At 44.0% G+C, this 13,473-nt stretch overlaps 1 protein-coding gene across 3 annotated transcripts in view; it reads left to right on the top strand.

Moving 5' to 3' along the window:
* The window catches only part of LOC309533848 (sterol O-acyltransferase 1-like), a 69,160-nt gene extending 58,746 nt beyond the window's left edge, over positions 1-10,414 (top strand). For all 3 annotated transcript variants that reach the window (XM_082225500.1, XM_082225498.1, XM_082225499.1), the window contains exons 13-16: positions 7,394-7,492; positions 8,070-8,205; positions 9,215-9,360; positions 10,273-10,414. In XM_082225500.1, coding sequence (XP_082081626.1) covers positions 7,394-7,492; positions 8,070-8,205; positions 9,215-9,360; positions 10,273-10,329 — 438 coding nt within the window. In that variant the 3' untranslated portion in view covers positions 10,330-10,414. The remainder of the gene's footprint in view (positions 1-7,393; positions 7,493-8,069; positions 8,206-9,214; positions 9,361-10,272) is intronic.
* The last annotated feature ends 3,059 nt before the right edge of the window (positions 10,415-13,473 follow it).

Below are 13,473 nucleotides of genomic sequence, written 5' to 3' on the forward strand. Positions count from 1 at the left end.
AACTTACATGAAATCCTAAGCCAATTAAATATCTGCAAGCTATTTCTAATGAATTTAATTTTATATATTTAACTAAATAATCATTAAATTTTGTCCATTCTTCCTGATACACCTCCTCTGTCTGGTCACGGACTCTTCCAGTTAGGTCGGCTAGCTCCGAAAACTCCTCATCTGCCATTCTTCCATCGTAGGTAATTCTTGCGTTTTCACTTTTTCACTAATAAAATTCGAGTGGCAGTTGTGGCATACAAAAATAATTTATTATTCCAAGAAGAAAGGCCTCTGGTTTCTTTATAAATGTATATTTCAACATTTTTTTCCAATTCATTATAAATCTTTTCTCAGAAGTCTTTCACCTTGGGACAGGTCCACCACATGTGATAAAAAGTTCCTTCTTTTTCTTTACATTTCCAACATAAATTATCACAATTATGATATATCTTTGCTAATTTAACAGGGGTCAAATACCATCTACACATCATTTTCATTATATTCTCCTATAACATTGTACATACAGTGAACTTAACCCCTTTCTTCCACAATCTTCCCCAATCCTCAAACATTATGTTATGTCCTACATCTCTTGCCCAATCTATCATTACTGATTTAACTTGTTCATCCTTTGTATGCCACTCCAACAGTAACTTATACATTTTAGACAGATTTTTTCCCCAGATAAATTTTTATTATTTTCTTTATATAATCTTTTCCCAACAATTCTAATTATCACAATATAGTCCCTTTGACAAAGTGGTAAGGACCTAACAGAAGCAGAAGACATCAAGAAGAGGTGGCAAGAATACACAAAATTATACCAGAAAGATATGGATGTCTCGTACACCCCAGATAGTGTGGTTGCTGACCTTGAGCCAGACATCCTGGAGAGTGAAGTCAAATGGGCCTTAGAAAGCACTGCAAATAACAAGGCCAGTGGAAGTGATGGTATTCCAGCTGAACTACCGTATTTTTCGTCCCATAGGACGCTCCGTCCCATAGGACACACCTAGCTTTTTGGGAGGGAAATAAATGATTTTTTTCCCCTTTATTTCCCCCCCCAAACCAGGTCGGGGAAACCGAACCAGGTCGAGGAACAGCAGGATGGCAGTGCTGCGCCTCCCTGCTGTCCCCCGAGCTTGTGGGGCTGGCCGATGTCTGCCCGGCGTGCGGGGCACTCTGCTTCGGCGCGCCCTGCCTGCCGGGCGGCAGGCTGCTATCCACAGCGTGGGGAGCCCTGCGGGGAACTCCTGCAGGGCTCCCCACGCTGCGGATGTCTGCCCGGCACGAGGGGCGCTCTGCTTCAGGGCACCCATCACGCCGGGCGGCAGGCTACTATCCGCAGCCTAGACAGCCTAGTCTGTGGATGTCTTCCTGAAGCCTGGAGAGCGAGAGGGGTCGGTGCACACCGCCCCTCTCGCTCTCCAAGCTTCAGTGAAAGCCTGCATTCGCCCCATAGGACGCACCCAGATTTCCCCTTCATTTTTGGAGGGGGGAAAGTGCGTCCTATAGGGCGAAAAATACGGTATTTAAAATTTTAAAAGATGATGCTGTTAAGGTGCTACACTCAATATGCCAGCAAGTTTGGAAAACTCAGCAGTGGCCAGAGGACTAGAGAAGATCAGTCTACATCCCAATCCCAAAGAAGGGCAGTGCCAAAGAATGCTCCAACTACCGCACAATAGCACTCATTTCACACGCTAGCAAGGTTATGCTTAAAATTCTACAAGGAAGGCTCAAGCAGTACGTGGACCGAGAACTCCCAGAAGTGCAAGCTGGATTTAGAAGAGGCAGAGGAACCAGAGACCAAATTGCAAACATGCGCTGGATAATGGAGAAAGCTAGAGAGTTCCAGAAAGACATCTACTTCTGCTTCATTGACTATGCAAAAGCCTTTGACTGTGTTGACCGCAACAAACTATGGCAAGTTCTTAAAGAAATGGGAGTGCCTGATCACCTCATCTGTCTCCTGAGAAATCTCTATGTGGAACAAGAAGCTACAGTTAGAACTGGATATGGAACAACTGATTGGTTCAAAATTAGGAAAGGAATACGACAAGGCTGTATATTGTCTCCCTGCTTATTTAACTTATATGCAGAATTCATCATGCGAAAAGCTGGGCTGGATGAATCCCTAGCCGGAATTAAGATTGGCGGAAGAAATATCAACAACCTCAGATATGCAGATGACACAACCTTGATGGCAGAAAGTGAGGAGGAATTAAAGAACCTTTTAATGAGGGTGAAAGAGGAGAGCGCAAAATATGGTCTGAAGCTCAGCATCAAAAAAATGAAGATCATGGCCACTGGTCCCATCACCTCCTGGCAAATAGAAGGGGAAGAAATGGAGGCAGTGAGAGATTTTACTTTCTTGGGCTCCATGATCACTGCAGATGGTGACAGCAGCACGAAATTAAAAGACGCCTGCTTCTTGGGAGAAAAGCAATGACAAACCTAGACAGCATCTTAAAAAGTAGAGACATCACCTTGCCGACAAAGGTCCGTATAGTAAAAGCTATGGTTTTCCCAGTAGTGATGTATGGAAGTGAAACCTGGACCATAAAGAAGGCTGATCACCAAAGTATTGATGCTTTTGAATTCTGGTGCTGGAGGAGACTCTTGAGAGTCCCGTGGACTGCAAGAAGATCCAACCTATCCATTCTGAAGGAAATCAGCCCTGAGTGCTCACTGGAAGGACAGATCCTGAAGCTGAGACTCCAATACTCTGGCCACTTCATGAGAAGAGAAGACTCCCTGGAAAAGACCCTGATGTTGGTGGGCCGTGAGATGTTTGGAGCTGTGGGGGCTCTCAATTTTGGAGGGATTCTGAAACATCTTCTTAAATACCACATGGAGTTGAGTCTGGACTATGGAAAAGGGGCTGATTTGTTGAAAAGGGTCAAAAACATCACCAAGCTGGAGTTCCCACGAGTGAAAGGAGAATATGAAGAAGAGCTGTGAAAGGGACATGGAAGAGATTTAAGGGCCTCGGATATAAGGTTGCCAGGTTAATGCGCTAGATCAATGGGATAAAAAGGACTGACAAAACCTGGGACCAGGAGAAAGGGACGCTGGATGAAGATTGGATTGTTTTTATTTCTCTTTTTATTATCAGGATTGTTGTATAAAATTGATGAATGTTAGAAAAATGTTGTAACAAAATTATTTGGCTCTAGTAAAAATGTTTAAAGAATTAGGTAAGAATATTATGGTTGTGAGAAGTCGGTAAAAATAAGATTTAAGTTTTAAGTGTTTAAGGTTCTATATAAGATAAGATGAAAATAGATTAAGGTAACGTAATGACAGAATACTATGAAATATGGAAAGGATTTGCTGCATAATTATTAACCAGGATACAAAAAAAGGGAGGAGGAGGAGGTCAAAGAAAGAAGGTAATGAGAGTTGAGGATTTGAGAATGATGGATTTATTTTTGTTTGTTTGCGGTGTATTTTTGTTTTTTTGAATTTGTATTGTTTGAGGTGGTTTGTTTTTTCTTTGTTTTTTCTATTTTCTTTTTCTGCTTTGTTTTTTCTTTGTAATTTCAAAAATTTTCAATAAATATCATATTAAAAAAGAAAAAAGAAAAGACCCTGATGTTGGGAAAGATGGAGGGCACAAGGAGAAGGGGACGACAGAGGATGAGATGGTTGGATAGTGTTATTGAAGCTACCGGCATGAGTTTGACCGAACTGCGGGAGCCAGTGGAAGACAGAAGTGCCTGGTGTGCTCTGGTCCATGGGGTCACGAAGAGTCGGACACGACTAAACAACTAAACAACAACGTCCCTTTGACTCTGCCGAGTCTTGACTTCCCTCTCTCCTGGTAGCTGGTATATACATCACATTCTTATCGCGTATATTATTCTCATATCTCTGCTATTTTACATTGAAGGTATTATTCCAGCATTTTAGACAGATTTTTAACTTTAGATTCCAGCAACTCCGTCTCCAACTTGGATTTTTCAGAAGCAAAACCATTTTTCTTATCTAGTTTATACAATTCATTAATCTGGAGGTAGTGTAGCCAATTTAACTTATCTTTAACTTGATCAAATGGTTTTAGTTTGTATCCTTCATTATCCTCCAATAATAAATCTGAGTATCTCAACCATTTGATTTCCGTGTTTAACTTTTTCTGGGCCTTCGCCTCCATTGGTGAAAGCCATCTGGGCATCTTCCTTTCTAAAAGATCTTTGTATTTTATCCAAACATTGTACAACGATCTATGCATCATTTTCATTATATTTTCCTTTATACTGGCATCTTTAAACGTCCGCAATAAAGTGTTGCTATATTCCTTTTGGCACCTGCTAAAAACATTTTGCCTATCCAGACATGTAGAAATTGAAATGTGTCTTAATATGTTTTAGCTTATCTGCTGATTTTATCTGATGTTTTAAACTTTTATTGGCAATTTTAATGCCTTATGTATAATGCTCAGAGGTTCTATTTGTAGTCAAGCAGTATATATATACATGTTGTTAAATAAATGAATAATTCCAAGGGATCATACAAATGTGTGTTCTGATCCTGCTGCTGCTTCCACTTGGGGCCATTAATGATTAGTTTGAGCAGTTTAGAGGACAGTGATAGAAAAGGCCTCTGAATTTCAACTACCTTCTATATTTCTCTTTTCTGAATGTGGTTTGCAGGTTACCCCCCCCCCACATTGAATTAGTGTTTATGTAGAGAAAATGTCACATTTGATTTAGCTCTGATCATTTTGGATCTGAGCCTTGGAGACCTAGTGTAGCTACAAATACTGGGACACCAGTGACTTATTCTCCGGGTGGCTGTTTGGGAAGGAGGAGGTTAGGATTTAACGCCTGCAAATGAGCTCTTGGGGAATTTCAGTTATACATTGCAACAGTACACCAGATGTTCATAGAGATTGTATTGCCAATTGCTCTGTCACGGCTAAAAATTGGCCGCTGTTTCTTTAATGCTTAAAAAAGCTGGGTCAGCATGAGTCAGCGGCCTGCACCAAGTTGTATATAGAGACTGAGAAATGTTCGTTTGGTGTTGGGTTGGTTGGTTGGTTAGTGAAAGCTGGTAGTGTTGATGGGTGTACAGTTGGTCAGTCGCTTACTGTCTGTAAGCTGTTTGATTAAAGCAGGGTATAGTGTTAAGTTCACGCAGGATGGTTTTCTGATAAAGAATGGAACTCAGGTATGCGGCCACGCAAAGATGGAAAATGGGTTATATGTAATGCAGGACAAGCCTGTTAAAGCAGCCCAGGTGGTTCAGGATAATTTGCCAGTTCATAAGGGGTGTGTACATGAACTGCACTGGAAACTGGGTCACACAAATTTCTGTGTGCTTTCAGAGATGCAAAAGGTGTGCAAGAACCTAAGAGTAAATAACTGTAACTGTTTCCTAGATTGCAATGTATGTAAAATGGCCAAATCTAAGAGGAAGCCTGTGGCTTCTAAAAGTGACAGAGTATCTAAAGAGGTTTTAGAACTTGTCCATTGTGACATGATAGGTCCTTTTCCACAGAAGACTGAAGGGTTTATAAAAGGAAAACCCTTGCATCTGGGGAACCACATTTTCGAGCCAGATTAGTAGCCAGAGGGTTCACTCAGATTAAAGGGGAGAGTTATGATGAAGTGTTTTCTCCCACTGTAAAGAGTGAAAATTTTCATTTAATGCTTTCCATTGCTGCTGTAAGACAACTAGCAGTGCACCATTTTGATGTTGATGCTGCATATCTGCATGCAAATTTAGACCATGAAGTGTTAATGAGACAACCCCCTGGGTTTGAAGAGGGGAATGCTGCAGTCTGGTGTTTGAAAAAGGCTGTCTATGGTCTCAAACAAAGTGGAAGGTGTTGGAACCAGTGTTTAAATGAAGCCCTTGTAAAACTTGGTTTTAAAAGAAGTGTGGCTGATCCATGCCTGTACACCAGGGGAACAGGCAACAAATATCTAATGCTCTTAGTCTTTGTTAATGATTTGCTTGTAGCAGGGAGTTCCACAGATGAAATCCAGAAGCTCACACGTCAACTGGAAAAGAGGTTTAAGCTTAAAGCCTTAGGGCCTGTAAGCAATTACTTGGGAGTAGAAATAAGGCAGGAAGCTGATGGAAGCTTTCTATTGAGCCAGAAAGAGAAAATTCTTCATTTGATAGAGCAGTTTGGCATAGAAAACTGCAAGCCGGTTCAGACTCCCATGACACCAGATTTCCCAAAGACAGTGTGTGATGATGAATTAGATCTGCCTGAGTTGTATTACTCAAAAATAGGATCACTGTTATATTTAAGCCAGTGGTCAAGGCCAGACATTGCATGTGCTACAAATGTTCTGAGCCAACATGTATCTAAACCCAGTACTGCCGATTGGTGTGCTTTGAAAAGGGTTATCAGACATCTAAAGGGGACATTAAATGTATGTTTGAAGATATCTAGTGCACAAGACGAAAAACTAGAAGTATCTGTTGATGCGGACTGGGGAAGCTGTGTAACTATTAGAAAATCTACAAGTGGAATGGTTATGATGTTTGCCAATTCCATAATTGGATGGAGGGCAAAGAAACAAGGATTTGTTGCGACCTCATCCTGTGAGGCAGAATATGGGAGCCTGTCGCTAGCATGCAATGAAATCATGTGGTTTATACAGATACTAAAAGATCTAGATTGTAAAGTAGATTTGCCTATCCAAGTGTATGAAGATAGCCAATCGTGCATTGCATTAGCAGGCTCAGAAATAATGAAATCCACATCAAAACATATTGCTATCCGTCATGGAAATGTTAGAGATTGTGTACAGAATGTGTTAATCAAACTGAAGTATTGTCAATCACAACATAATATTGCTGATTTATTTACCAAGCCTTTGCCAGCAACATGTCATAATGAATTGATGACAAAACTGGGTTTATGTATATAATGTATGTATGTATTGTTTCTGTTGGGTTTTTTTGCATTTAAGAAACAGAAGGGGTGTCACGGCTAAAAATTGGCCGCTGTTTCTTTAATGCTTAAAAAAGCTGGGTCAGCAGGAGTCAGCGGCCTGCACCGAGTTGTATATAGAGAGTGAGAAATGTTAGTTTGGTGTTGGGTTGGTTTTGTTGGTTAGTTAGTTAGTTAGTTAGTTAGTGAAAGCTGGTAGTGTTGATGTGTGTACAGTTGGTCAGTCGCTTTTGCAGAAAGACTTTTAATAATAAAAGCAGAAAGTACTCTGCAAGGATACTTTTCTCGTGGACTCTTTTATGCCGACAAGGGTCCGAGGACCAGGCTGAGGCAACAAAGGGAGGTCAGAACCTTGTTTTGCTTTTTACAAACACTGACATGCTCTAAAACACTTGAGTAGCAGGAATGCACTTGGCACTTTGATCCTGCAGTTTTAAACACTGTCTCTAAGGTCTCTGCTCTTTTTACTTCCCTGATCCTCTCTTACAGGACTGGTGGAATTCTACATCTTATGCAAGGTATTTCCGAACCTGGAATGTGGTTGTGCATGACTGGCTGTATTACTATGCATACAGAGATGTCCTTTGGGTAAGCAACCATCTTTTAACGCACCCCCTTGCTTCAGCTCTAAAAGAAAGACATTTTTTAAATGGAATGGCAGAGATCTTTACATTTCCCCCACAAAATGATTTTATTAAAGTTCTAATGTAAAGGTGAATTACACAACATGTAAAATGCCTAGTCACTTTACCCATACAGAGATCTGACAGAAGGTGGAAAGAGAGAAGCTTGTACTTATGCAGTCTGGTTTATATCCAGTATTTGGGAAGTCACTTTTTTTTTACCAGTCTACCACTAATTTCACCCCTCTATGCCATATCCCACACTGTTCCAGCTCTCACGTTAAGTGTTTGTGGGGCTCCATTGAGTAGGAGGGATCAGCAAAAATGAGCTGCCCTGCCTTGTGCAAGTAAAAGTCCTTTTGATAGAGCAAGGCCACCACTGGAGACAACCCTCCCTGTGCAATAAATGTGAATGGGCAATTTAAGGGTGGTTATCACAAGCTGTTCACTGTTGTTTTTGAAAAATGGATATTGTCTGATACATTCACCTATCAGAGAGTCACCCTTCCCCTTATTTGTCTGTGTCTCTCTCTCACCACCAGTTATTTGGGAAGAAATTCAAAGCAGTCGCTATGCTGTCAGTCTTCACTCTTTCTGCTGTTGTGCATGAATACATCCTGGCGATGAGCTTTGGTTTCTTCTATCCAGTATTGTTCTTCTTCTACATGGGTTTTGGAAGTAAGTACCAAATATAACGGGATGCGGGTGGCGCTATGGTCTAAATCACACAGCCTAGGGCTTGCTGATCAGAAGGTCGGCAGTTTGCATCCCCGTGACGGGGTGAGCTCCCATTGCTCGGTCCCTGCTCCTGCCAACCTAGCTGTTCGAAAGCACATCAAACTGCAAGTAGATAAATAGGTAAGGTACCGCTCTGGCGGGAAGGTAAACGGCGTTTCCGTGCGCTGCTCTGGTTCGCCAGAAGCGGCTTAGTCAAGCTGGCCACATGACCCGGAAGCTGTACGCTGGCTCCCTTGGCCTATAGAGCAGGATGAGCACGCAACCCCAGAGTCGTCCATGACTGGACCTAACGGTTAGGGGTCCCTTTAGTTTACCTTTCCAAATATACCTCCCGGCAGCAGCAGTTTCTGTAAATTCTGAGGATTAGCTTTTAGTTGCCATCTATACTTAATGTTCTAAGATGCAAGGGGCTTGTGTTGCAGCCTGCCTTACCATTTGCTCCCTCTAAACCTAGAAGCCTCTCCTGACCCTAGTTAAATCTCCATTTTCTGAGACTGATCATGGCCAGAGTAGGAGGGAGGACTTCCTTGGTTTGGCTGAGGAAGAAGTTCTGATAATGCTCCAGACTGTAATATGCGGCTTTCTCAAAGACTTCTGAGATGATCCTTGGAGGTCTTCAGCTTGCAACCTGAAAAGAGGTGCTCTTTCCCCCTGTTTGGCACTGGCAGTATCAACCATCTGTCATGGTGGACAAGTATTTCTCCTATCATATAGCCAACTTTGTTTCATATGAGAAGGTGGCCCACTGATTTTTCTGTGTGATTTAAAGGGAAAGCCCTGTCTCTTTTCCACTGAAACTCCAAAAAACCATTGAGAGCCATTTATTTCTATGGAAAGAGGTACAACGTGTCATACTGATACGGACACTTTGCTAACTGGGGATCAAGGAAAGAATGCTGCTGGTGTCCTTAACAGGAATTTTGAGTGCATTTTAATTTTCTTCCGTCAGCGTTTTTCAACTTCATTCTCAGCGACCGTCGGAAAGGCCCCATTTGGACGGTGATCCTGTGGCTTACGCTTGGGCTTGGTATAACTATGATACATTACCTCTACAGCCTGGAATGGAATGCCCATAAGCACTGCCCTTTGAAAAATGTGAGTATACCACTTGTCAATGGAAATAAGAGGAACAGAGCTGAGCTGCTATTCTGGACTTCATTCAAGGCCTAAGATGTGAACGTAAAATTCAAAAACCAGATTTTTGGAAGGTTGCATTCTGCCCAGAATAGCTACCGTAGAGGTTTCTTTCTAAGAAGAATAACAAGCAGCAGGGTCAGGAAAAAACACCTTTGGAACTTCCTCCATGTCTTTTTATATGAATACTGTAAAGCTCTGAGCGAGTTTCTGCCTTTCTGGAGAGGTGAAAGCAAAAGGTTCTCAGAGGATGGAAGGGGGGCAGTAAAGAAGGGAGGGAGAGGAAGGTAATGGAAAAGAGTGAGAGGCCTTAGTGGAGCACAGTGGTTTCTTCATTCTACTTGCTGTGTTCTCTGATTCAGCTGCCACCTTTGGATCTCCTGGGTTCAAACAGAGAGAATTCACTACATCTTTGCCACATTTAATATGCGGTGCCCACTATCTTTCCTTATTTAATATGCAGTGCCAGATCAGCCCACATGCATATGCATAACCCCCTGGGGCTGGTTCTGGGACTGTCGAGGCCTCATAGTAGCTGGAGCCAAGTAGGATTGTAGTTTCAGGATTACAGACAGCAGTTCTGCTTGACCTGGAAGACCTGCCATTCAGAGAGTTAAAGCGTCTGGGTGAAGCTGACCCAAAGAAAAGCCAATTTGGGGGTCTTACAGGGAAAGGCAAGCCTTTCCCCACCCCCACCCCACTTCTAATTGCCTAGATTGGCTACTGCAAGTTGGGTGGCTGCCCAGGCTTGAGAGACAGCAACACTTTGGTTTCATCACTGGCATTTGTTCACATGGCTAACGGATAACTCTACAGAAGTGAAAGTGCCCAGCATTTCCTGCCTAACATTACTGTTCCTCTTGTGTTTTATAGCCCACTTTCCTTGACTATGTGAAACCGCGTTCCTGGACTTGCCATCTTAAGGTCTGACACCCTTTGGGATATCCCTCCGCGTCAAGGCCAGAAGATGCTTGTCTTTTAAACAATGACAACAAGTTGGGCTAGTGTGTTAAAACGACTGCAGACTTTTTCAAGGGAAACTGTCTTTAGCTATGGGAAAAGTGGGTGGTGTCTGCTACTAAGGGCTGTATCATTCCCATTTTATCCAGAACCAGTGTCTTCAGGGGTTCCTGCTCTCTAGCTAAGGACACAAGTGGACCTGATGCTGTTTATGCAATTAGTTCTTTTGAAAATAAATAGCATCTGTCGAGCCCCAATGCGGATTGGAATTGTGGCATAGGGCTGGGGAGCTTTAACAATAGGCTCCCAGTTTTGATCAGGGGGATCCCCACAGTGCTATGTGGATTAAATTTTTATAAGCAGCGAAATGCTGCCCTTTGCTACATGTCCAGTTTTAGGTTTCTTGCATTCCTCACTGAGGATTACTGCAGCGATTTGGAGGGCAAATGCAGTTTGTGTTGAAGAAGCTAGAGAGGGTGTTGGCTTGCAATGATCATGCTGCTCCACTGAAAACACTGGTTTACTTTGTGAGACAGCCTTGGGGGGGGGGGTGTGCTTAGAGCCACAGAAGGAGGGACTGTCTCATTGTGAAAAACAATACCCCTATATTGCTGACTGCTCACTGTGTAGTCTATAATCTGGAGCTTTTCTCTCAGCCGCCCTAAAGTGCATTTCTGACATGTTCTAAGAGTGCAAAGGAGTGAGTGCTATATACTAGCATAGGCACATAGGGGAAATGCAAGTTTTTTGTGTTCTTGAGCTGCTGTCCTTTGTATTGTATCGAACTGTCTGTTATGACCTATTCTTTTACTTGCAAGGGATTATGTGATCTACACTGTACTACAGAAATTGAAATCTATTTTGCTATCCATGAAACTTGTCTGCCTGCATTCATTCCAGCCTTGATGTACTGCACCTAGACAACGAACTGGTTGAAAGTGTGGTACAGTGGTACCTCGGGTTACATACACTTCAGGTTACAGACTCCGCTGACCCAGAAATAGTACCTCGGGTTAATAACTTTTGCTTCAGGATGAGAACAGAAATTACATGGCAGCGGCGCGGCAGCAGTGGGAGGCCCCATTAGCTAAAGTGGTGCCAGGTTAAGAACAGTATCAGCTTAAGAATGGACCTCCGGAACGAATTAAGTACTTAACCTGAGGTACCACTGTATTCTCCATTCTATGTTTTTGTTTTATGGTGTATTTTGTATTCTCATTTTGTATTTTTCTGCTGTGAACCGCCCTGGGATTTTGGGATGAAGGGTCAGCTACAAATCTAAATCATCATCATCATGATCATCTATGCGCATCTGTGGTGTGCACTGAGACGTGGAGTGTGTCTGTTCAGTGTGCCAGTCCAGGAGGGCTTCAGCCATTAACATTTAGTCTTCCCTTCAGTTTTCTCTTTCTCTGCTCCCCTCCCCAGACACTCCACATTCTATGCCCACCGGGGTGCCGCCTTGAATAAAATGGGGGGGGGGCAGGTAAGCCCCACCCTGCAAAACTGATCACATGATATGGTGCATGCACACAATTTGAATGCCCATCAGCTGGGGGTTGGAGGGTGGCCACCTCAAATATTGGGGGTAGTGAAGGGACCTTTGCCCTTAGGCGTAGGCTCCTATGATGCCCACTGAACAGGCTGAGTTTGCCCTACTATGATTCCCCTTTTCCAGGCAGAAGTGATAGATGCTTTTATATGTAACCCATCTAAGGGGCCATCTGGATTCATAGCAGAACCTGGCATGAAGAGTAGGCCTTTATAAACCAGTCACCTATTATCCCTAAATGGGAGGTTGGGGGGTGGGCTGTGGTGAAAAGGGTTAAAGATAACCCGCTGATAATTTTTGCAGGTTTCAAGGGTGAGGTGAATAGCAGTGGAGAGATCAGGGCAAAACCCTGGCGTGTCCTCCAGTGTTGCTATCCCTACACTGCAGTTTGGGGGACAGGGTGGGGCAGAGCCCTGGAGGACCCAGCAATACCCTGTGTTTTATCCCTATCTCGCTTGGAGGGCAGTAGGGGCCCACAAGCAACCCAGGTCATGCTCTCTGCCTTGTCAAATGCAGGGAAGGGGCAAGACCGGGCCTTTTTCCTGCTGGAACTCCCCAGGACTGAGTTATGGCACCTCTCCAAGGCATAGCTGTCAACTTTTCCCTTTTCTTGCGAGGAATCCTATTCGGAATAAGGGAATTTCCCTTAAAAAACGGGAATCGTTGGCAGCTATGCTCCAAGGGGCACCATGGCCAATTCTAAGGGAACGAAGAAGGCGATCCTGGCCAGTTCTGGCACCTCTTTTTCCAGAAAAATATCCTTGGGCAAGACTCACATAATTACAACTGACAGACATCAAGACTGGCATCTGTTCGATCTTAGTAAAAGCAACCACAACTGCTCAGTAGGCCAGTAGGCAGGTCTCAGGAAAGATTTCCCACTGCATGCTGCAGTTATGGCATTACCCCCTCATAAATTAGGGGACCGCAGGCGAGTGTGGGGTGGCGACACCGAGTGGGGTACTAAGGCGCGGGGCTGCAGCCCCTCGGATCCAGGAAGGGGCCACTCCGCCTTCCTTAAGTGGCCCCTCGGCTGTCAGCTGCATTCACAGCCACGGGCTCTACTGACCGGCAAGGGGACGCAAAGCACTTTCTAAATTGGGTTTTACTATTCGTGCCATAGCTGTCCACTTCCCCCTTTTTGCAAGGGAAACCCCCTTATTCCGAATAGGATTCCTCGCAAGAAAAGGGAAGAGTTGGCAGCTGGGCTTGGACTCAGGGAATATACAAGGGACCCCTCCCTCCCTCTGCGCGCGCATCCTTGGCCTGGCAGGGGAGGCGGACACGTCACTGCCCTTCCTTCTCTCTCTTTGGGCGCAAGCGCGGCGGACCGGCCTTTCCTGGCGCGCATGCTCCGTTGCGTCTTAGGCCAAGGACCCTTCCCGGCTCCCATCGCCGTTGTCAAGGCGTCTAATTCGGTGCCTTAAAACAAAACAACCTTTCTAAAATGGGGCGCGTGAGAGAGAAGCGGGCAGATAGCGGGGGTGCAAGCAGGGAGACGCCTGGCGCCAGTTCTGGGCGGAAGCGGCCTCTGCCCTGTCAGGCGCTGCGAGGGACGCCTG

This window comes from Podarcis vaucheri, assembly GCF_965113315.1.
Source record: "Podarcis vaucheri genome assembly, chromosome: 6".
NCBI classification, from domain to species: domain Eukaryota; kingdom Metazoa; phylum Chordata; class Lepidosauria; order Squamata; family Lacertidae; genus Podarcis; species Podarcis vaucheri.